Raw genomic sequence first — 25,281 nt, forward strand, 5'->3', positions numbered from 1 at the left:
TCATTATATTTCATTATGAACCTCTACCCTCTGAAAGATATCGAAAAACATTCAATATCCAAGTCAAGGTCTGGTGTCATCTGGCATTGAAGTAACTGGACTTTATTATATCATACGCTAATCCAGATTACTGTCAGTACTCTTTATATTTTATTATAGAATATTCTACGCTCTGCCATAATAAATTGAGACGATCTGGTATCCCCACTATTACAACTTTCCAGGAAATTGTGCAATTTATATTACGCAACGCTGCATTGGTTATACCAATCCAGTTTACGGAAGATTATATAGAATATTAGAGAAGATATTGTTATATTACAGCGAAGCGAATGCACGCTGTGTGAATAGTATATCTAATAAAAATACGCGTAGGATAACAAATTGTGCTACAAGATTATCTAAGCGCTTTTAAATTTGCATCCATGGTGTTTGTCAATGTAAAGCATTTCTAATCGATTTGTATCTGAACTTTTTTGTTATTTAATTGTTGGCTTCTTCAGGAAAAGGATGAACGGATTTCCCGTAATTGTGCAACCACAAGAGCCATTGAAAAGCATCCGCTTTGATTGTCGAGGAGCCGTGTAACCGGTTTTCGAACGTAACAGTTGTGCGCCCGCGAAAAGCGTTAAACCGTCAAACGACAGGCGCTCAGTTATAGTTCACTGGCTGTGAAAAATGGCGGCCAGTGTTGGTCGCTTGTAGAGTGTGTGAGATTGATCATTTATTAAATAATTTCAAATGTGTGGATCGTCAGATATTTTTTGTTTTTAAACGATATCTAGTGATATATTTAACGCGGTGTCTTGTTCTACAGTGACTGTTATATGCGAACAGGATCGATTGACCGTGAAAAGTATTTTTCTTGGCGGCTCCTTTGACAGATCCACTCTAGACTTGGATCTTATCGTAATCTTATTTATTATTTTACGAGACTAATTTCTGCCACTTATTACAAGTGTAACCAATAATTATAGAATTTTAATCTGTATAATTATTTATACGCTAAGTCATTATATGATATGGTTCATGCTTTTGGTTTTGTTTATTAAAGAACTGTGACAGTGATACACTGTTGATACTCAGTATAGAGATTCAGTTATGGAAAAATTAAAAATGTGACTGAGGGATATTTGTATTATATATCAAATGTGCATACCTAGTGTGATTGGTATATACAATGAAATAATGAGTGATAAACTTTATATTTGGCAAGATAGCAAGAAGCTTTTTTGGAGTCATCAACGCAACTTTGGTGGTTATTTCTTTGAATATCTCTGAAATATATTGCAGGATGGAGGATTATACACCAGTGGACGAAGACTTTCCTGGACGTTTGCTTCATCAAGCTGCACTCTGGGATAACGCTGAACTCCTCGAGGATCTTTTGCATGGTGAGCATGCCCAGTATACGAATAGTCAGGATTCATGGGGACGTACTCCACTCCATGCTGCTGCCATAACTGAGAACTCTCGATGTCTGGGTGTTCTTCTCTCTGCTGGAGCTAATCCCAATATACCATGTGGTCCACGGGGTCATTACCGTACTGCATTACATATTTGTGCTGAACATGGACACCTTTCTAATGTTGAAAAGCTGCTGGAATTTAATGTCGACTTGACCTTACAGGATAACAATGGTCTGACACCATTGGATATTGCAGAAAAGAGTGAACACACCAATTGTACCAACTTGCTAAAACTTGCAGCAGAGAAGTATGAACTAGCTAGGCTTGCAGCACATGCATCTTTACGTGCGGCATGCATTCAGGGTGATACAATAGCAGCTAGAACTGTTATCCAGAATTTATCAAATGACCTAGAATGTGTTATAAACATGGCACCAAATGGTGCAAACACTTTGCTGTTTGTAGCCTGTGAAATGGGCCACAAGGACATTGTACGACTTCTTCTAGACCATGGTGCTGATTGCAGGATACATCCAGTCACCAAATACTCACCACTCTACATAGCGTGTTACAATGGAAAACTGGAAATTGTAGAGCTTCTCCTACGACATTTCCCCAAGCAGATTCAATCTGTTACTGTGGAAAGGTGGCTGCCAATTCATGCTGCAGCTATAAACGGCCATGTCCCAGTTATAGAAATTCTTCTGAAATTTGATTATCCTCAACATCTTCTTCAGCGTTACAAGGATCCTAGTGGTGAATTTGAGTATGAAATGCCCTTTGACATTAACACTCAGGATTTTACTGGCCAGAGTGTTCTCTACATAAGCAGCATGCTGGGAAATGTGAAGATAGTTGAGTTACTTCTATGTCACAAAGTCAAAGCTAAAAAGATTAATGAAGATGAAGTGACTAATACTCAACCTTTATCAACATCCAAAAGACGAATATCAAGTGGTATACAGAGACTCATGTCTAGCTTAAATTTTCGATCTAAATCTTTCGAAAAAAAGGATGATAATTGCGTATGTCCTTTGAATTTAGATTTATATTGCGTTAATAACACTGAGACATCATTGCATGCAGCTGTCAAGGCCAGGCATACTGAGGTTGTTTCAGCTTTATTGCAGGCTGGTGCCAATCCCAATTTACCTGTCAAAGTGTCCAATGACCAAAGTGATCCTGAGGTGAACTACTCAACCGTATTGACAATAGCATGCCAAAATCGTGATGTCAAAATCGCTGATCTTTTATTGAAACATGGAGCCATTGATAACGAATGCAAGGCTCTGAAGATTGCTGCTCAGAATAGAGATGAAACACTAACTGCCAAATTGCTGTCAATCAAGGCACATCCTGATTCTGAGTACAAAATCAACAAAAAGGCCATGACAGAAAGTACCCAGACATCGTCTCATTTCTCAGCACTGTCAAACTTTGGTAATGTAACTTACTCAGCATTGTTTCCTAATACACCGACTATGATCAACTGGCATGATCAACAGTGTAGATTGTCGCAGATCAGATCGCAGTGGCTAGTGGACGCTGTGCTTCATGTGAATAAGAAACTCAACTCCAAAAACAACGAACTGGTTCTGTATGCCATAACTAGAATCGACATATCCCATAATTCAATTACCTCGGTGCCGTCCATGATTTTCTTTCTTCAAAGTCTCAGGTATTTAAATATGGCGCAGAATAAGATCGACAGTCTAGTAGCAGAAAGTAAAAATCCTAAAGATAAGCTATGTCCTGTCTTGGAAGAAATGTATCTCCAGGATAACCGTCTCGAATATCTTCCCGAATTCATAATGAACCTGCCAGCTCTAGAAATCATGGATGTGTCAAATAATAAGCTTCAGTGTCTACCTGATAATCTGTGGAGGGCACCCAAATTAAAGGAACTGAATGCATCCTTCAACCTTTTACGTGATCTACCTAGTCAAGTATCACAAAACATCACTAGGAAGCCGCAGCGCGAGGATTCAATAAGTAACAGTCCAAGTAGTCGTAGTCTAACATCACAAACTCAGATTGGTATGCCTAGGGATGATTCAGTGGAGTTCGAATCATTCACGAAGATCGCCAACGCCCAAGTCATCGAAATGGAACGACCTCACCTGTGGACCGGTTCCGTCGAGGTCTCAGAGAAGCTGTCCGAAGATAATGAACCTGGCACAAGGTCTGTCCTGAGCTCACTCAACTTGGCACATAATCTTTTCAACAGCATCCCCGTATCGCTACCGTGCCTGGCGGTTAGCCTAGTGAGGTTGAACATGGCATATAACTCCCTGAGGTCCATGAGCCACATCACGTCGTATCCAGCTAGTCTAAAACAATTGGACCTGTCGAACAATCAAATCTCATGTTGGCCCAGTTTGCCTCAGGTCGATGATGGTGCTGACACTATGGAACAGGCTGCTACTGCTTGCTACTGTCCTACTACCAATGTTCAGTCACCAATAGTTCCTAGTAATAGACAGACTATTCAATCACTACGCGATGTCGTACTTATGTCAGTGTGTACTCATAGACGTCACCTGAGACTGGAGAACCTAAGAACGCTGGTCCTCGCCAATAATTTGTTAACCAGGATTCAGTTAACTTCTGTGGATGATGGTGAGATGCCTAATCTTGAGGAAGAGTCCATCGACAAGGATACCAAGATCTCTTGTACTGGTTCGAAGTTATACCTATTATTCCCTAATGTTAGTATGTTGGATGTTAGCAACAATCAGCTGCGGGATATACCTCAGAATATCTACGAGCTCAACAACCTCTCGGTGCTTAACATAAGTGGAAATACTGATATCACGGAGCTACCACCGCAAATGGGGCTGCTATCTCGACTCTGGAACTTAAATACTCAAGGTTGTAGACTACAGGAACCATTGAAGTCTATGATCGATTCGAAGAAGTACAAAACTATGGACGTGATTGGCTATCTAAAGTCAGTGTTGGAAGATGCAAAACCATATGCTAGAATGAAATTAATGATAGTGGGTATTCAAGGTATCGGTAAGACCAGCCTATTAGAACAATTGCGGCAAGAAGGCGAAGTGCCGAACAAGAAAAAGGCATCCGAGCACTGGGCGAAGAGGATGGGTAACAAGAACATCAACTCCAAGACAGCACGCGGTACAACCATTTCGACAGTAGGAGTAGACATTGGTGACTGGCTCTATGAGAAGAAGGTTCGAGGTCAATCACCTCATGGATCTGTATATTTCAGAACCTGGGATTTTGGTGGCCAGAAAGAATATTATGCAACTCATCAGTATTTTTTGTCTAAGAGAAGTTTGTATCTTGTCGTCTGGAGGATCACCGATGGTTTCAAGGGCGTCTCTGAGATATTTCAATGGTTAGTGAATATTCAAAGCAGGGCGCCGAATTCACCGGTCATCATCGTAGGCACGCATTATGACATGTCGGCTGATCAGAGTGAGGTACTTCAGCAATATATACGTGACAAATTCATCAATGTTGTGGACGCTGAGAAATGCGGCCTCCCGAAGGTCATGGAAACTATCGAGGTTAGTTGCAAGACCAGACACAATATAAAGATGTTGTGCAACCTTATTTATGACGTTGTCTTTAGCCTACGTTCACCAGGTAGCAAGGAGCTTCTTTTGGAACAACGTGTTCCAGCTAGTTATCTAGCTTTGGAGGATGTGGTAGTACAACTTGCACACGATCGGAAACTTTCCGGCGCAGATCCAGTTTTGAAAGCTGATCAGTATTATGCTGCTGTGAATAACGAACTTCAGAAGTTACACAGATCCTTTAGGGATCCCGCCGAACTTCATCAAGCTACTTTGTTCCTTCATGACAATGGAATCATTTTACACTACGATGATGCTACCTTAAAAGATTTGTACTTCCTGGATCCACAGTGGCTCTGTGATATGTTAGCACACGTAGTCACTATACGGGAAATCAATCCATTCGCCAGGTCAGGAATTATGAAGTTGGATGATATTCAACATGTCTTCAAGTCTTCCACCATGTCCAGCATAGATACCCAAGGATACATTGTAAGTTTGTTGAATAAGTTTGAGGTTGCCCTGACATGGGATTATAGAACCTTGTTGATACCATCTCTACTACCAACTGAAGAAGACATTTTGAGGAATAATCAGACGATCAAGATTCCCGTCAAGACCAGGAGTTGGCACGTACGCTCAAAGAAGATCACATCTCCTATGTTCACATTTCCTAGTGCTACTTCTTCCGACCGAGCTAATTCTGAATGTGTCCTCACTTCGAGACCACAGCCTGATTGCTCCGTATGTAGACTTCTGCTGATGTCCTACTTTCCAAGTGGTTTCTGGTCTAGACTTATCACCAGAATACTTGCTGACGACGCCATAGTCGAGATCGTCATGTCTTTCTTGGCGCCTTTCAAGGACTTCGTTGATGACAGGATTTTCGCCAGTCTCCTGGACACTCATGCTGATTGGGTACTTTGGCAGACTGGTATAGAACTACGTTACGCTGGTATCACCCTCTTGCGTCTCAAAGAAGTTAACAATAATCTTAAGAACTCACCTTACGATTACAGGCAGTTCAAATTCAAATTGAAGCAGGATGGCATCTGGTGTACGGTGGATTTGAAAAATTCAGCGATTCTTGAAATCTGGTTCCCAGTTGACACCCTGGTTATCAAACAGCCTATAATGTCTGACTCCGCTGACGAGGATGAGCCAATGGGATACCAGGCAATCGTCGTGGAACCACGTCCGGAGAGTATGCCTCAACTACTAGCTCTCATCGTGGATCACATAGACATCCTCCTCGAAGATTGGTATCCAACTTTGGGCACACGTTTTGTTCACACCTCCGAAGGCAAACTTCTAGTCACCAGACTTATACCTTGTCCAAGATGTCTACTTAGCAATTCCGATTCTGATACCGATTCTAATGATCAAGAACACGTAGCTGAAGACATCCAGAAATATTATCTAAATCGTGAAAGACAAAGTCAGGATAGTTACAAGTCAGACGGCGATAGTGGGGTCGGTTACGACAGCTCTACTTCGAGCAGAATGCCATCCTTGGAAGGACATCCAGATATTTCTAGAACGAATTACCATTCGGAAGGTATACTGGCCTACTCGTGGATGGTTGAGGAATGTATATTGTCTGCCTACAGTAATAAGAGTATCATATGCCCAAAACACTCCGACATACCACTTTCTCATGTTTCTCCGGATATAATATTTATGGATCTGGGTGCCAGGCATTTGATAAAACCAGAGGATGTTAAGAGAGGTCGTATGCTTGGTCGTGGCGCCTTCGGATTTGTCTTCAAAGGCACTTGTCGTCTACCAGGTAGTCATATCAGAACCGACGTAGCCATGAAGATGTTGCAACCTGTACCACCAGGTCCCAACTCCAGACAATCAGCTATTCTTGCATATAAAGCTGCACAAAGTAAATGGGATCGTGATCCACTTCAGTACGCTTGCAAAGCCTACTGTACTGCCAGGCAAGAATTGAATATCCTTTTGACTTTAAGACATGCCAATATAGTTCCTCTTATCGGTATTGTTATCAGTCCTCTGGCACTGATCCTTGACCTAGCTCCAGAAGGTGCCCTGGACAACGCCCTCAAGAACTACAGACGTTGTGGAGCCAAATTAGATCCTTCTACACTTCAGGCCATCATCCTGCAGGTAGCCAAAGCCGTAGAATACTTACACCAGCAACACGTCATATACAGAGATCTCAAGTCTGAGAACGTCCTGGTCTGGCAAATGCCAGTACCATTCCAAGATCATCCTGAACATCCAGTCCACGTAAAAGTAGCTGATTATGGTATCTCCAGACTGACATTACCATCTGGGGCAAAGGGTTTTGGCGGTACCGAAGGCTTCATGGCTCCTGAGATCATCAAATACAACGGCGAGGAAGAGTATACCGAGAAAGTAGATTCTTTCTCATTCGGTATGTTCATCTACGAGCTGGTGACACTTCGTCAACCTTTTGAAGGTCATGAATCTGTTAAGGAATGTATATTAGAAGGTGGCAGACCACCTCTGACCTATAGAGAGACTTTGCATCCTTGCTACGCACTTGATCTTATGGTGATATGTTGGTCTCAGAATCCTAAAGACAGACCCACAGCCAGTCAGATAGTCTCAATTGCATCAGCACCAGAGTTCACGCACTTGATCGACGTGACCTTACTCACGGAAAGAACACAGGTTACAGCAATAACTATGACCTCCCGACCTTTAGAAGACAATATGAATGGCGATGAGATTTGGCTAGGACATAATAATGGCGAGGTCGATATGCTTCTGACAACTCAAAAAGGATTTCTTCAGCATGTTCGAATCGAAACACCTGTAATACCATATGCAATGTGTGGTCTTGATGGTTACATATGGATAGGTGATAATACCGGTCAAATTCATGTCTATCTGGGCAGCAACTTTGCTTGCGTTGGCAGCTTTCACATGGAAAAAGATCATAATAAGGAGTCAAAGGTCGTCGGTCTGATACATCTTGAACAAATCAAGCATTTTGCAGTGGCATTACACAGTGGTCGACTCTACCTTCTATCTAACACCTTCACCCAAATGAAAAAGACGGAGATAAACATTGACCTGATTGAAAACATCAAAACCTACTCATTGGCAGCTGTATACAAGAAAAGACGCTTCTTGGAGCTTTGGGTGGGTCAGAGCTTTGGAAAAATTTCCATTTACGTTTTAAAGGATGGTAACTTGGTCGACAGTACCAGCACGATGCACGTTTCCGGTGAAACAGCCAGTAAAAATCTCTTCGCCACGTACCTACTAAGTGCTGATAATTCTGTACTCTCATACACGTATCCTGGCTGCGTCGTATATCAATGGGATGTAGACACCAGGCAAATAATCAACAAGCTTGATATGTCTAAGCTGGTACCTTGTTCAGAGAGTCTTAAGTCGATCTCCATTGAGGAGAATCTCACCACGGAAAAGTGTCAAGTCACCGCCCTGGAGACTTGCATGAATCAATTGTACATTGGTACTACATGGGGATGTATCGTGGTAGCTGAATGCAACTCTCTCAGACCAATTACCGTCTTCAGACCCTTTGAGGGCAAAGTCTGCCAAATTATATCCTTCAAATCTGCCGACAAGAAGAAACTTATCTTGGCTACAGTTGGTCAGGGCTATAGAAGCCTCATCTCCAGGTATACTGACCTCCGCATCGACAGTCTTGAAGACGAAGATCTGAGACACAATATGTACACGTTACTTTGGAGATCGGAACACTGGTCCGCAGCCTAAAATTACACAGCAGGTTAATCATGGCGCCTATCGCAATAACCTTTATTAATATCTCCTTTGTAAAATCGCTTTTCGCTATTAGCTGTTAGAACTTGTTTTGGCGATTAGACCTTGCAGTGGCTGTTAGATGCAAATGACATTGCAAGTGGGATGTCCCTATCTCGTACGAACGTGATAATCAAAGGGACGACTGGAAATTAGAAACCTATACGAACTCGCAAGCCTTGATGGCCTCATATGATACTCATCAGTGAAGTTCATTGTATATTCATTTGAGGTATTATAACGGACTCGACAATGAATACTTTATATTCGTCCATCAATTGAGATTACTCATTAGATTTAATTCGTATAAAAATTCGCAAATTTCTAATTTTAAATATGAATAGGTATATTTATTAGGATTAGTAGAGCGAAATTGTTTCTCTCTAGAGTTGAAAAAAAAGTTCATCATGCTTACGACTGAGGTACTGCTGCTGCTTTAGAAAGTTTTATTTTTTTTACTCCTTTGTCTTTTCTTGCCGTGTAGAACACCAAGTATCGGATCACATAATGTACATCCGTGAGAATGCTCTATTTTATTATTTATCATTTATCATAACTCATCACTTGGATCAGGATTTAGTATTGCGCCCAGATTGCCTAATGTTTGTTACTTTACTTAGACTGACTTTCCTAGTGTTTAGGTAGTCATATCCTATTTTTTAAATAATGTACAGTAAGATCTCTCGCACTGTTGCGCTTTCGCATAGCTAATTTGGTTCTTGTTAATAAATTTGACCACCAATGACAATGGCATATATACGTGAGTCCTACAAGAAAAAGGAGACAGACAATACATAAATAAGCCGTAAATTTCTGAACCAATTTCGTAAACAATAGGAATAACAAGTTATTGCAATGAAAAAGTAACACTGGAAGATATCTTATAGTGGATTATATTATACATTATGTTGTACTGTTTATCATACACAGATAAGATAATTTTAAGACGTTTTACACAGAGCCTGACATTCAATTCTCTGGAATACTGATGCTGCTCTTAAACATTGTGCAACTATTGATCTCTTTAAATCAATTAAACTTATAATTTTTTAATAATTACTACGTATAAGTATTAGATTAGAGGACAGGAAGAATTCTTAGATTTCAAATTTACACATACATCCTGGATTAAAACTTATATTTATACATTAAAGTAGTCTATATCCAAATTACATATATGTCACACAATAGTTTTGTCCAGGGCTTTTTCCAGTGGAGTCAGCGAATATTCAATAACATTATAATCTTTGTCAATCAGAAAGTAGCCCTCAAATTGTTCACCACGTAACATATACGGGAACCAGTATGGATCGTCTGGTAGCATATTGACAAAGGGTATGTTATTGATGTCATACCGTTCCGGCTGCATTTCTAGAAAATTAAATCAAGAACGATAGAATTAAATTTGGAATTTTATTCACTGCATACGAGTATTAATAGATAGATGTTAAAGCATCTAAGTGACTTTGCGTCCACGTTGAACTATTTTGAAAATTGTGATACTCACGTAATACTCTTTAACGATTCTAATTATTTATATCAATGGCATTTTAGTGTTAGTGATTAATTTTTCTTAGTAATTGTTATTACCGTCGGATTCCTGTATTTAACCAGTATACTCGCTGGTCACGTACACGTAGACTTTCACCACTGATGGATCGCCGACAGTTTGATATTTTAGGAGCCCATTATAAGTAAGATTTTTTGCTATCAGTCCGCATTCTTCTTCTAGTTCTCTGTTGGGCAAAAAAAAAGTCATATAAATTTTCCCTCGATCATATTGGAATTAGTGACTTATTATTAGCATGTAGGTACTCATACTTTTTCAGATATAACGTCAATAATTAGTTTAAGAATTTACTTTGGCGTTCACTTTTGCAAAAGGTTGTTTTCGTTATTTTTTTTTTTACAAAAATTTTCCTCCCTAATAAATTAATATTAAGGCTACGTTTTCTCATTGCTAACTTATTAATTGCCTTTCACTAACATTTATTCGAAATACTTCAAAATGATACATGTACATATATACATACTAGAATAGGCATAGGACGTATATCGTATATGTATAATATAGTTATTTCAAATGAATTAATCATTCATTTGAAAATTTGTCTATTGACATTCGGAAATTTGTCTATTATTTCGGTCCAATTACATTGCATTGTTCGCAAAACTGAGAAGAGATCAAATAAACTGTAAATGAAAGAAAGTATGTAAAGTACTGGTAAAAACGAGTACTGTACATACATAGTATATGATCTTATTGTGTGGTGGCTTAGCCCTAAGATAGTCATAACACTTAATTAATGTTGCTTAATAATGATAAGCAGATAAATTCTTATAGTCATTAATGTTTTGATACCGTAGATGTTAATGACAGTTAATATTAAATTTTTCATCGAATACGAATATTTGTTAATCGTATCGAAATATTGATTTCCGGATTTCAACAATATATAGTGGATATAGTCATTGTTGTTGGATGTATTTGTGATATTGTTGTTGTTGAGTTAAATAAAAATTGAAAGTCTCAAATTGTCTGATTAAACAATAATTGTACAGATAACGTCAAAAGTGTTAATTATCATTCTTTGTATTTCGTAGAAAATAAAAACGGATTGGACGCTGAATTCTTTCATTTAACTTATGGTTGATCGGTTTCATTGCTCATGTAATTTGCGTTACGTTATCATTAAGAAGAAGCCATTGCCCCGTTGGATACGATATAATGATGATACAGCGTAATCATGACCTATTATATCCTTTAAAGTACCACTCAATTTATAAATAATTCTAATCAATTAAGTGACTGATGAAACAACACGAATTTCAAGAAGTAAATTACATTTTGTGTAAGAGCCTTTAATATTCACACAATTACATTGACCAATGGCAGAGTAGCAAATACAGCTTTTAGAGAAAGTTGGAAATACAATGTTTCTTGTGTCGAGGAAGCATCGGTGAAATCAAATGATCTGTATTATCCGTCCTTCCTTTAATCAGCTATATCCCTATTTTAGGGGCATTCATCAGTTTGTTTATCTTTACTTATATGTATATGTTCACCTGAGCGCAGCTTCACGTATTGTTTCACCAAATTCTAATTGACCACTTTTCGACTAAAAGCAAAGCACTGCAGGAGAAAATGTGCAATAGGGTTCACTTTGAAGTTCACGTAATGGTCGAAAATGGTCGAAAGTTTAAGAGATAATCGTTAAATGCTTTAAGAAAAACAAACACTGCCACTGAGTCATGTTTCTTACAATCATATATTATCACTAATGTTTTGTAAGTGCACTTTTCAACAATATATGACCATAAACAAGACTTTGATCGCTCTACAATATGTAGTTAAATGTAATCAGTATTGTAATTACAGTAAATGACCATTTCTTGATTTGAGAGTGTTATTCTGGAACCTATTAACATTTCACTGAGTATCATTCATCTGAAGTAGGTGAACAACTCATAAAAGGATAGCGGGATAACTCGAAAATGTCGAAGCACACTTGAATCCGTGCTTCGCCCGCGCCTTCCGCGCGCGAATCGTGAGCGCAGTCACATATTATGAATTTGATTTTAAAAAATATTCAACGGTCCACTTTCAAATTTTCAGACAATATTCTCTGTACTATAACAACAAATTACAGAAAAATTATTCAATTTGAAGATGCCCTTTTTGAAATAATATAAATTGCTTAAGAAATTGTTGCATAAAAATTATTAATCGACCGAATTTTCGGCTATTAAAACGTGGACTTTAAAGTGAACCCTATTGCACATTTTGCCCTGCAGTGCTTTGCTTTTAGTCGAAAAGTGGACGATGCACGATACATTTAAAGAAGAAGCGGTTTTTTGGAGTCGATAAATTAAAAAATCGATATTTCAAAAATTCTTCATATCATATTGAAATAAAAAAATACATGTCATTTTTTTCTTCTCAAGAACAAGGGAAACAATTTTCAGGAAAATCAAAAATTTGGTTTTAAATCTGACGTGGAATAACCCAAATACAATATAAGGGTGCTTCGTAATTGCCATACACGGTAAGTCAATACTGATTCAGGGTGGCCCCCTGAGTAAGAATCCGTAATTCGTTTGGTCCTGCGTTCAGTAGTTTTTCTACAAATTTAGTTTTACTTCTGCCAATCCGAGGACAGCTTTGAGCGAGGTATCGCGACGCCGCCAACAATGGAAGACTTTACAAGACTTCACTATAATCGGCTGAGTTTACTTGGTATATGTGGCAACGATAAACAAATTTAAGGATCCATTTGATTGTCTGCCGCACATAGCATTTGTTTCTCGACGGCATCGATGAAGTTAAAGCCAGCTAGGGATGCCCACTAGATACTACACCAAGCAAAGCAGCAGAGAATGGCATTGGAGTAAAACAAATGCTACCGACGTTACATGGACGAAACACATAAGCTGGACACCGGATCTTACAATACGTCAGATTGAAAAAAATAGACTAGGAGAGAAATGCAAAAACACGTAACGCCTTATTTTGCTCAGAGAATATTCACACCAATTTGCAGCTTTTTGCAACTTCCGGTGCAAAAGTTAGAGAGCACCTGTCGATTCCGAATTTTGTAAGAAATACATCAAATTGAAAATTTGGACTTGGATAGAAATGCAAAAATACGTAACGCCTTAGTTTGCCCAGAGAATGCAAATTGGTGTGAATATTCTCTGAGAAAAATAAGGCGTTACGTGTTTTTGCATTTCTCTCCTAGTCTATTTTTTTTCAATCTGACGTATTGTAAGATCCGGTGTCCAGCTTATGTGTTTCGTCCACGGAACGTCGGTAGCATTTGTTTTACTCCAATCCCATTCTCTGCTGCTTTGCTTGGTGTAGTATCTAGTGGGCATCCCTGGCTGGCTTTAACTTCATCGATGCCGTCGAGAAACAAATGCTATGTGCGGCAGACAATCAAATGGATCCTTAAATTTGTTTATCGTTGCCACATATACCAAGTAAACTCAGCCGATTATAGTGAAGTCTTGTAAAGTCTTCCATTGTTGGCGGCGTCGCGATACCTCGCTCAAAGCTGTCCTCGGATTGGCAGAAGTAAAACTAAATTTGTAGAAAAACTACTGAACGCAGGACCAAACGAATTACGGATTCTTACAGTAATGCGACCAATCAGAACGCGTTTAAACGGAGCGTAGATGACGTCGCGAGCCAGCCCGCAAGGCCTGCTTACACTAGGCCAATAACACTAAGAGTATCGTCGTAGTCTCCCTGTTTATCTGCATGTAATTGAGTAAGATACAAAAGACGATACTCTTTGTGTTATTGGCCTACTGTAAGCAGGCCTTGCGGGCTGTCTCTGGACGTCATCTACGCTCCGTTTAAACACGTTCTGATTGGTCGGATTACTGCAACTTCAACCTTGATTATCTCGAAATTTTGATATATGAAATAAAAAATGAAAATACACGTATTCTTTAGAATTTGACAAGGATGGCAACGATGTTACTACAGAGCGTTTCATAACGAACACCCTGTATATAACCTACAATTTTAATCCGGGGTGGGGGAGGAACCTCAGCAGCACCCTGCCTTAATAGCACGTCCCGATTGTGGCAGAAGTATGCTATACATGCTATACAATCTGCGGGGAGTCAGATGGAAAATGACCAATGAGGCTGCTTAATTTTGTTTAAACTCTATACGGTGGAAAGTAAGCCAATGTTTGTGTCCAACAAAACTGCACCATGGGAGTAAATACATATAATAGGCTTAGTTTCCAGCGTGCAGAGTTTAACACGTTTACGCCAGCGCATTTTTTACATATAGTATTTTAAACTAGCCCTGAGCCACCGGTGGTACACGCCGGCGTGAACGTGTTAAAGAGAGTTAACCAATTACGTATAGGAGTTGGATGGAAAATGACTAATGAGGCTGCTTAATTCCGTTTAAACAAGCCAATGGCTTAGTTTTCAGAGTGCAGAGTTCAAACCGAGTTAACCAATCACGCATAGGAGTTGAATGGAATTGACTAATGAGGCTGCTTATCCCTGTTTATACTCTGCACGGTGTAAATTAAGCTAATGTTGGTGTCCAACAAAACTGCACCATGGGAGCAAATACATATAATAGGCTTAGTTTCCAGCGTGCAGAGTTTAACACGCTCAGGCCGATGCATTTTTTATATGTATATAGTATGTATATACATATAGTATTTTTTACATATAGTATTTTGAACTAGCCCTTAGTCACCGGTGGTACACGCCGGCATGAACGTGTTAAAGAGAGTTAACCAATCACGTATAGGAGTTGGATCGAAAATGACCAATGAGGCTGTTTAACTTTGTTTAAACTCTGCACGGTGAAAACTAACAAGGGGAAGGCGCGACGTTGGTCACACGGATTTCGGAGTCTTTTTGGGGTAGGAAAGTACTTTGTAGTAACAATCTACAGGCCAATCGACAGGACCCAACGCGGAGTCGTTTTCGAAAGAAACCGGTTTGAAAAACACAGCAATTTATATACCTGCACCGTTGCTAATTTTTTCAAGAAGGCGGTGTAGCCCGGTGGCAGCGCACCTGACTACCACCCGAGTGGCCAGGGTTCTATTCTCGACCACGAATATATTTTTTTGCCGCCAAATTGATTGAGAAAGAGTTATATTTTTAAATGTAAACGAAATATGTTTTCCTCTGTCGCTTTCGAAAAAACATTGTAAGTGCGACAACGTTGCATTCATAAAATGTGCGTGGTGTGAAAAGAATTTATGTTTTTCATGCTTTTATGATAACTACCATCCGAATAGATGCAACGGCTGTACAGAAAACAACAGTGATAGCGACTAATAAACAATAATTATAAACCAAAATACCCTGTGAATCTTTATAACATTTTGTAATAAATCAGTGTTTCATAATAAAAAATAAGTGTTACACTCCACTCATTTCGTACGTAAATTGACAAAATTGTTGATAGATAAACATGGGCTGTCGGGTAGCAAAAAAAAACCTATTTGTGATCGGGAATCGAACTCTGGCCGCTCGGGTGGTAGTCAGGCGCGCTGTCAGCGAGCTACGCCGCCTTCTCGAAAATGTTAGCAACGGTGCAGGTATATGAATAGTACTGCGATTTTCAAACCGGTTTTTTTCGAAAACGGCTCCGCGTTGGGTCCTACCGATTGGCCTGTAGATTGTTACTACAAAGTATTTTCCTACCCCAAAAGGACTCCGAAATCCGTGTGATCAACGTCGCGCCCTCCCCTTGTAAGTCAATGTAAGGCTACGTTCTGAAATTCGTTGCCAGTGCGTACGTTACCAGCATGTAGCGTTGAAATAGCGGTAAACAATCAAGTTAGTTTATTCCGCTTAAACCTTGTTCTTAACACGTTGAGTGCCATGCGAATTTATAAGGAAATCTCCGTCAGGCCACATGCGCTACTTAGATGTGTAGTGTCAGTGACCGGTGGCTGACGTCTGAACGGGAAGTTCAGTGTCAGTCAACGATGTGGCTGAGTGGCACTAACCGTGTTAACCATTTGCATCCGTAAGCGGAATATTCCGCACATGGCAACCGTCTTCTATCTCCGAGCGCAGAATAATACGCGAGCCGTCAGTTGAACGTCGCTGATGTCTGAACGCAGAAACCATGGAGACTACACAAGGAGGACGAACTCAAATGGGAAAATTGACAAAACCTGCCACTAATATTTACCACATTACACTTTCTTTCTGTACCACTAGCGTCGCTAGTTTCCTATTTGTACTGACGTGAATATAGCATAATAAATGCATGTGAAGTAAGCAGGTAAATATTTACAAGTAATTTCCGTTTACAAATAAACACGCATCTAACCTAAACAACTTAATAATAGTATAGTACGACCCTAGGCTAGAAAGTTGGATTTCCTGGGGTATGCGATATAAAGCCGAGGCGAAGCCTCGAGGCTACTTTTCGAGATTGATGGTCGCTTGTGCATTAGTTGACGGTTATGGTTGAATATTATTTGTATGATTTGTTTGATTATCCGTTGTTATTTTTTGAATGACACCATTATAAATCATTTGCCTATTGTGCATAGAATTTTCGATGTAACTTTGTGCTATCATGTCAGAACGCCATCACCCCAGCTGTTTGACCATTTGCATATTTGCACCGGAATCAGACAGAAGAGTCGCAGAAGTTCTGCGAAAGCAGTGACCTGTGTATCTTTTTGGATTTGGTAACATCAAATAGGAAGCAATTATTTCTGGTACTGCTCCTATTGTGTGTCTTCCAATCGGTTGTTCGACTACATGTACCTTTGGTATACTTCATGAAAAATCTGTCGCTACATTTTTCCGGTGGTCTTAATGAAATATATTTTTTTAATGTACCGTAAAAAAGATTTCCAATAATAAATTGTCCAGAGTAGTCATTTTTGTTGTGATTTATCGATACTAGATATTTATTATTCAAATCTTCTACATCTTCAATTTTCATATTTGTAATTTCGTCACATCTCAGAGACAACCACAGATTTCAAAGATAAGTATGACCTGCAAATATTTAAGAAAAAAAATTGTATAAGAAGAAAATATATAAATTACTATATTACCTTCTTGTCTAAAAATGAATCATTTGGAGCTTCATTCATGAACTTCATAATTTGGTCCCACCTAAGAACAAAAGCTTTTTTTGGTTTGTAACCTTTAGCATTTGTTTTTATAAGACTTCTTAAATTTAAAAAATTATTCACATTGATATTGTCGTTGGCACTCAAAGTTTGTTTCAGCATACTCCAAATACTCCATAATGTTGGCTTTTATATCGCATAAGTCAGGAAATCCAACTTTTTTGGCCTAGGGTCGTAATATACTATTAATATATATAAATAATTCATTTAAGTATTCTTTATTAAAATTGTTATCTTATGTCTAATTCAACAATTGATAAACTTTATTTAAAAACCTCGATGATTCATAATGATAATAATTTTTATTGAAAGTATTTTTTAATGTTAATTTTCTATTTTGATTAATCAATTAATTATTACTAAATTAATAATAATTTCATTTAAAGAATTGAATTTTATATTTAATTATAATAATTTTTTTATTACTTATTTAATATCATTTGTTTTTTTAATTTGGCTTTGCAAATTTTTATTATTTGTTTATTTAAGTTAAAGTAGCCCAAATTATTTATTTTATAATTTTCGAAGTACATCGAAATATAATCTTGTGTTTATACTCCCGCCTTATACCCCTCGACTTTTTCGGTGCATACAGAACACTAGTGCCCTCTTATTTTGGGAAGCTATTTGTATACATGGAGTTCGTGCTCCTTGTGTAGTCTCCATGACAGAAACTTAAGTAGAATCATGACGCAAATAGTATTGGTTAAGGTAGCTATACCGCTTCACACTAGTCAAATTTTTAATAACGTTTTTACAATTTCTGGTGGTTTAATTAATAGTTCCGAGGAGTTACTCACGTATCAGAATTAGTTCTTAATATACATAAATACATTCGCAGCTATGATTCAAACAGAAAGCCGACTGATATATGTAAATGTCCGATGTTATGTGTTTTCGTGCAGTTTTTTTAAAAAGTAAACCATAATAATAGTCCAATTATGCCGAACAATATCTCATTTTGATTATTGGAAGATTCTTAATCGATTGGCGATCTAGACTTTAGATAATATTAGTAGCTCAAAAGATACAACCGTTTGATTACCTAACCTAACCTAATATCATGCATACAAGTGGCTGTAACTTTTGAACAACTAATATTATACCAAATTTCGATGGTCAATCGATTAAAGATTTCCCAATAATCCAAATGAGATATTACTCGTCATAATTGGACTATTATTATGGTTCATTCTTAAAAAAAAAACTGCACGACAAAATATGACATCGAACATTTGGATATAATATTTGATTTTCTATTCGAATCACGGCTGCGAATGTACTTATATATTAAGAACTAATGCTGTTACTTGATTACCTCCTCCTAAAAATATTATTAGAAATTTAGCATTGATTTGACTAGGGTGAAGCGGTATAGCTACCTTAACTCTATTCCAACCCTATACGGTGGAAACATATGCAGTGTTACGAGCATAGCTGTACATATCTGGTTGTAACTCATCCTAATAGGTCTGTTCTCGTTACCTACACTTTCTGTACTTTTAAAAAATTGCAAGTTCCTATCGGATGATATTTTTAAGTAACCAGTGAGAATTTGCACTTTTTGAAAAATGCAGAAAGTGTAAGTAACGAGAACAGATCTATTGAATGCAGGTAAAAAAAGATATCTTAGGATATTCCATAATTGAACCACAGTTGTGGTCATTAAATTTCAGCCAATGATATCGATTGATTTCTGTCAGCAGTCAAAATCAATCGATGCAATTGGTTGAAATTTAATAACCGCAATCATGGTTCAATTACGGAATATGCCCTTAGTTTCCACCGTGCAGAGTTCAGAGTTAAGCAGCCTCGATGGCCATTTTCCATTCAACTCCTATAGGTGATTGGTTAAGTCCGTTTAACTCATTTGTATCAAAGCGCGGAATATTCTGCACGCCGCAACTGTCTACTATTACCAGGCGCGGAATAATCCGCTCGTCTACGGATGCTTTCCTGAAATAGGTTAATGGTGCAAATGGGAGAAGTTCTGCATGGTGGAACCTAATGCACCTTGCACGTCAAAGACAGCAGGTAATGAGCAGCAAATCAACGATGAATGGGCAAAGCGTATACACCTGTTACGTAAGTAGTCAGACCCGAAGTATCTTGCGCATTGATTGTTGCCTGCTGCTCGCTTTCCGCTGCTTTTGATGTGCAAAGCCCATAAGCTCTTTATACGTATTCGCCCCCATGGTACATTTTGATTGGACACAAACATTGGTTAAATTTCCATCGTGCTGATCTTAAACAGGGTTAAGGAGCCTCGTTAGTCATTTTCCATCGAATTTATACGTGATTAGCTAACTCTGATTAAACTCTGCATAGTGGAAACTAAGCCATTGGTTTAAGACCGTCGTGTAAACGTAGTCATTTAAACAGTGTAGTAATAATAGATCCGTTCTAGCGAGACTTGGGGGGTGGATTAAGTAGGGGTGGGGGTGAGTCCTAAAAGTTTTGCGCTTGAAGTTTTTTCATTTCAAAAATCGAGGTGAAAATTTGTCCGTACGAAAGCTTAGCGAGAAATTTTTTCGTTTCAAAATGTAATGTCCCAAAAGATTCGCGACCGTAAAGAGGGGTTTCCATAAGGCCCTTTATCCGCCCCCCTAAATCATATTTTTTGAAGTTTATTATCAAGATCATTCTTATTTTTGTATGATGTAAAAGATATAAGGATTTTAAAAACACAGACATACTTTTTGTGTTACTTGATAGAACCTTTATGAAAATAATTGCTAAGCTTGGCTTGTTTTGCAAAAATACTTCATTTCTGTAGTTTTTGCGATATTTATGTAATTATTTTGCATAAAGCGCAATCGAGTAACGAAACGATTTTCACATATATGGTGCACAAATACATAAGCTACTATACATATACATGAATTTGTCGTGTTACTACACTGCGCTCATGGAAAAATATTAATTAATTGAAATTTAGATAATATATGATAATGTACTGATTGCCTGATTTAGTTATATTTCCTTTCCAAAACTTCAACAGCCTCCGATCTTCTTTTAATAGTTAGAGGAACGAGAGAATATCCTTATATTATAAGAGTTCTAATCCAAAGTCGACACACTTCATCAAAAATATACAGCCTATGGATACAATGTAATCACACCGGAGTTACATCTTGGTATTGCCAGTGCAAGGTTGGAGCACGTGTTGTTGGATTTTGTGCTCGCATAGCTGCGATGCTGTGGTTCTTTAGCTGTTATAGGCATTCGGAGCGTCAACAAATAAAGTACTCCTCTCGCTACGAAGAATGCATCGAACATGCTGCAGTTGAAAAAGAAGAGAACTCTACGTAATATAATAATGTCTTGTGCACCCTGTATAAGCTTGCTTTGTTAAAATAAAATCGATAATTATGATATTAATTAGTATATTTTATCAGTTTATTCTCATCACCTGTAAATCAAGCATTTACCCTAAACACAAAAATAGAGCGAATATTGGCTGATACTATAGGTATATATTTGTAAATCTTAACTGTAGTCCAATAAATACAATATTAAAATGCACAGGGGTTGATAAAGGGTGTTATCGAAACCCCTTCTTTCTTCGTTCCAAAATTCGAGGTAAAAATTTTCCCGTACGAAAATTAAGCGGTAGTGATGAAACTATCAGCGGAAACGATATTTCGGAAAGTAAAAAGGAAAATTGAAAGACAAACCCACATCGTGACGAAAAAGCTGAAGTAGATCTTGCCCATCCTCATGGACCAATCGATGATATTGTGTTTCGTAATGTCAAAATAGCTGGTGGTTTAACATTTTAGGCAAAAGATTTCATGACTTAGACGACGCATTATCTTTTAGCAAAGACAGTGGTTTTATTATTTCCATTGTGAGGAAAATTGAAAGATAAATCCATATCGTTTGTGAAAAAAGTTTTGTGAACGTTGAGACATTTGTCCTATTGATGAGATATTCTTTGTGTAAAGAAAATTTTCTGAAATCTTGCAAAAGAACTGCAACGAGTGGCTAGGATTTTTGGAGCATTCATATTTCTATATTTATTTATTATTATTTCTACATTTATATTTCTGGCGCTCCTAATCGGCCACATGTTGCATAGACAAAGAGCTTTAACCCACAATCGTAAGGGTAGCACCTAAGTGAGATTCTGGATTGACGTTGAGATATGGGCTATAAAAGAAATTAGGTTTCCAAACGATTTGTAAAAATTGTCTATAGAGTGAATGATGATAAGCTTTCATCATTAGGAGAACCGCAAGATGCAATAAACATGGTCCACTCGACACAGGAAAGAAATATTGGAAAATATTAGCGCGATGTGCGTATGCAAATAATCGAAGAAAGGTACCGTCATTTGACTAATCTGTCTAATGAATGGCACAATTATCACAATAATGAGCTTGTATCATAATTATAACTCTTTAATTTAATCAACTTACGATAAATAATTATTTTAAGTAGTATTTTAAGTAATAATTATTTTAGGATACATTATGAAAAAATCAATTTTGATTTTGAAAAAAGAATCGTAGAAAACAGTGTTAATTGTGTCATCTGCCAGTCGACTTCTAATGGAGCCACAAATATAGCCGGCCGAAAAGGCCCTTTCAGCTTCTACACTTGTCGACTTTATTGTCAGCAAATAATCATGAATAGCAGATAAGTATTCTCCTCGAATTCCTTTACTTTCAAATGCATTTTCTTAGTGGTGGGCCGGGGCGACTCGGCGTCGAACGACTCGCACGCTTGCACACAACGCGTAACGTATTAAAAGTACCTACTGATGCAACAGCACTATTACTTTGCCAAAAATTGCTATTACCGGATCCGGTCACCGGATCTAGTATATTGGTACCGGATCCGGTAAACGTTTAACGATGCCGGATCCGCCGGATACCGGATTCGTTTTTCCGGATTGCAATCCCTAGTAGTAGTAACGTTAGGGGTTACAAGCGATTCCTCTATAGAGGGTAAACTTCGCGAAACAGGCTCCGTTTTAATTGTTACCTCGGCATCGTCGAAGATGGTAATTACAGGTGGTTGCGAAAGCTTCTCCTGCAGGATCATAAGCTGCGCACACACAGAGTCCAGCTGCTGACGCATAATGGCTATTTCGCTCAGGTTGCAGGATTTTTTACTATAAACATGAATAATAAGTGTTAAATGAAATTCTTATTATTAAAAAATATATAATACAGTTGTAGAACCTACAATTTTTAGACTTTACTTCATCCTCGTACAGTTTTCTCGCACCTCGTTGTGGTTGAGGAGTAAATGATGGTGGTGGTAATGATGATGATGATGATGAACATTTTTGTCGCGGTGGCTGTGTTGGCGACAATGAGGGCGATGGCGATGGTGGCGGAGATGATGGTGATGGTGGTGATGATGACGACGACGACGACGATGATGATGGCGATGGTGGCGGAGATGATGGTGATGGTGGTGATGATGACGACGACGATGATGATGATGATGGCGATGGAGGTGACAGCGATGGTGGCAATGCTAATAGTGATGCTGGCTGCTCATGAATGAGAGCCGTTGTCACGACAGTCGTAGACGATTTTATTTCAATAGCTGTGAATAAATTTATGGCATTAATACAAGTTTTATTAGACACAGAAGTAGAAGTACAAGAGCTAACACTTGGACACCGCTTACCGCGATTCCTAACTATCCGCACTCGCTTGTCATGATCTTCACCATGAATCTTTAATATTTCGTAACATAGTTGCACAATCTCAGGATGATTCATGCAACTCTTTTTATGCCACTGAACTATTATTTGTAACTTTGCATTTTGAAAAATGCTGCGTAGGACCCTCAAATCTCTATCAGGCTCATTCGCCCAATGAAACTCCTGACACATGAAATCTCTTAGGAGGGATGTAACAGGGTTAAGATGTAAAATCGCGTTATCGCATTATCGCGTTCCATTGTCTGATCCTTCGGTTACTTCGTGTAATGGCACTCTGAGATGTTTCCAGCTAATACTGAACTGTGTCTCTATTCGATATTTGTAAGAAATGGGTGGACTACCCCTACTACGCAGTGGAACAAAATATGAATATCCCTTCTTTCCTTATTACAATGGCTAATGCAATAAGTCCTAGGGTTTTTTTTTTGAGGGTGGTGCAGGTTTTGATAACGGCTTTGGGAAAAATTCGTGTATGCCCAGTTTAAGAAGGAAGACGTTACAGACTGTGAACACTTTATTCTTATTATTCCTTAAAAAGTATACATAGTCATAGGACATTACCATAGTCTAAAATTACATAAATTTACAACATACCATATGCTACTGAATCGTAGTTATCAACTAATCGTCGCTTCACAAAATTACTCTTAAACGTTTTTGTCTCGTTTCGTGTAATGACATCGTGCATTGGGTTTCGACTTAAGGATTTATAAGAAGGAACAACCTCCTTATCTCCATCGGGCGAGATGCCAGTAGTTGCAAAAGATTTTAATGTGTTCAAGTTGATGCTTTTCGTATTTGCATAGCTAAATCTATAACCTTAACTTTACAAATATAATTGAGAGAGAGAGAGAGAGAGACCATAGTTTATTATACTAGGGCAGGTTGCCCTGGAAGTATAAGATACAGAACAATGTTCAAGAAAATTAATAATAATAATAAGCCAATAAAATAATACATATTTACAAAAATATAATTAATAGTAATAGTAATAATAGCGCTAACATGAGTAAGCTACGCTAGCTATATATATATGTTTGTAGTTTAAACGCTAAGAAGCCAAGCATGCAGCGCATTTTTGAATAGTGGCACGGCGGTTATCTCACGGATGCTGCTAGGTACGGAGTTCCAAAACATAATCCCAGATATGATAATTGGTAACACCTTTAGGGGGTTTCAACTTTGTACGCATAGCACTTGGGACAACACGATGCAAATTCGCTTATATTATAGCTACTTTCTCCGTAATATTCTAATTCGTCGGGTAAGTCGCCTAAATTCGTCCCTGTTTCTAAATCTTTAGAATCAGGAGCGTCCGACCGAATGAAAATAATACTATCCCTATCCTAATACAAGAATTGTCTATCAATCTTCTCAAGGAGAACATACAGCCGTAGTCTAGCCTGAGCTGTTGAGTACGCAGCCATCACAACGTTCGTAATTTTCGAGGTCTCGATAGTATCATCTGCATTACACCAGTTGACATATACCACATCTTAGCTTACCGGGAGAGCACTAAGTATCTCCTTTTTAGGATTACTAACTGTTTCGAGGAATGTTTGACCATCGGTTACAATCGTTGCTTTTCGTTGATTCTCATGCTGATAAAATTTCCCTCAGAATGAATTTAGACATAATTTTGCAACGGCTCGCAATCCTAAATTTTTCGCTACGCTATCACGATAAAGTGTAATTCCTTCAGCCTTTTTGTAATCATCTAGATACTTCTTTTTGCTCTCCTCATCGATGCACGCTACAGGCCAACCCGAAGATTCCTGTTTTACCTTTAAGAAGCATCAATATAATTATTATCACTGCCTGTCGCCGGCTTACACTCCTCATCTATACATATGTATACACTACAGGATGTCCCACGAGAAACTTGTCGTATTTATTTACAGTGGGATAAAGGGAGTTAACATCGAGGTATTGAATCTGTTCTCCCTCGTTAACCTTATAGTACGTTCGAGTGTTACCCGTGCGACCCCCGTAGAGCGCGTGCCTCGGAGCGAGACGACTCTCTTTTAAAACTGGTTACGATGCGTGTTCGATAAAGTCTTTCGCCGCGACGAAACTGTGCACGATGCGCGCGACCGATGGCCAGAGACCGCGCTCACGCCTCACTGCGACTCGAGTTGATTTGCCGGTGTTTTCGAAAAAAAAAAACTAATCTCAAAACAGGATATTTATAACTTTTTAACATGCACCGTTTT

General features: G+C 38.4%; 2 protein-coding genes across 4 annotated transcripts; one reads left to right on the forward strand and one right to left on the reverse strand.

Annotated features, from left to right (window-relative positions):
* Positions 1-4: 4 nt before the first annotated feature.
* LOC107270872 (leucine-rich repeat serine/threonine-protein kinase 1) lies at positions 5-11,367 on the forward strand. Of its 3 annotated transcripts, none has more exons than XM_025088168.1 (2): positions 5-91; positions 160-11,367. In XM_025088168.1, the coding sequence occupies exon 2, from the start codon at positions 1,295-1,297 to the stop codon at positions 8,690-8,692; it is 7,398 nt and encodes a 2,465-aa protein (XP_024943936.1). In that variant the 5' UTR covers positions 5-91; positions 160-1,294; the 3' UTR covers positions 8,693-11,367. The 3 variants fall into 3 exon arrangements, with proteins under 3 accessions (XP_024943936.1, XP_024943937.1, XP_015601774.1); XM_025088169.1 differs by lacking the exon at positions 5-91 and having other exon boundaries at positions 136-2,366; positions 2,454-11,367; XM_015746288.2 differs by lacking the exon at positions 5-91 and having other exon boundaries at positions 1,289-1,394; positions 1,631-11,367.
* On the reverse strand, positions 9,889-22,679 carry LOC107270856. Its single transcript, XM_015746299.2, is given in 4 exon segments — positions 9,889-10,108; positions 10,328-10,473; positions 22,265-22,504; positions 22,621-22,679. Coding segments are annotated over 4 exon segments (636 nt in total). The 3' UTR covers positions 9,889-9,917.
* Between the last annotated feature and the right edge of the window lie 2,602 nt (positions 22,680-25,281).

The sequence above is a fragment of the Cephus cinctus genome, unplaced genomic scaffold (genome assembly GCF_000341935.2).
Source record: "Cephus cinctus unplaced genomic scaffold, Ccin1 Ccin1_scaffold0847, whole genome shotgun sequence".
Classification (NCBI taxonomy): domain Eukaryota; kingdom Metazoa; phylum Arthropoda; class Insecta; order Hymenoptera; family Cephidae; genus Cephus; species Cephus cinctus.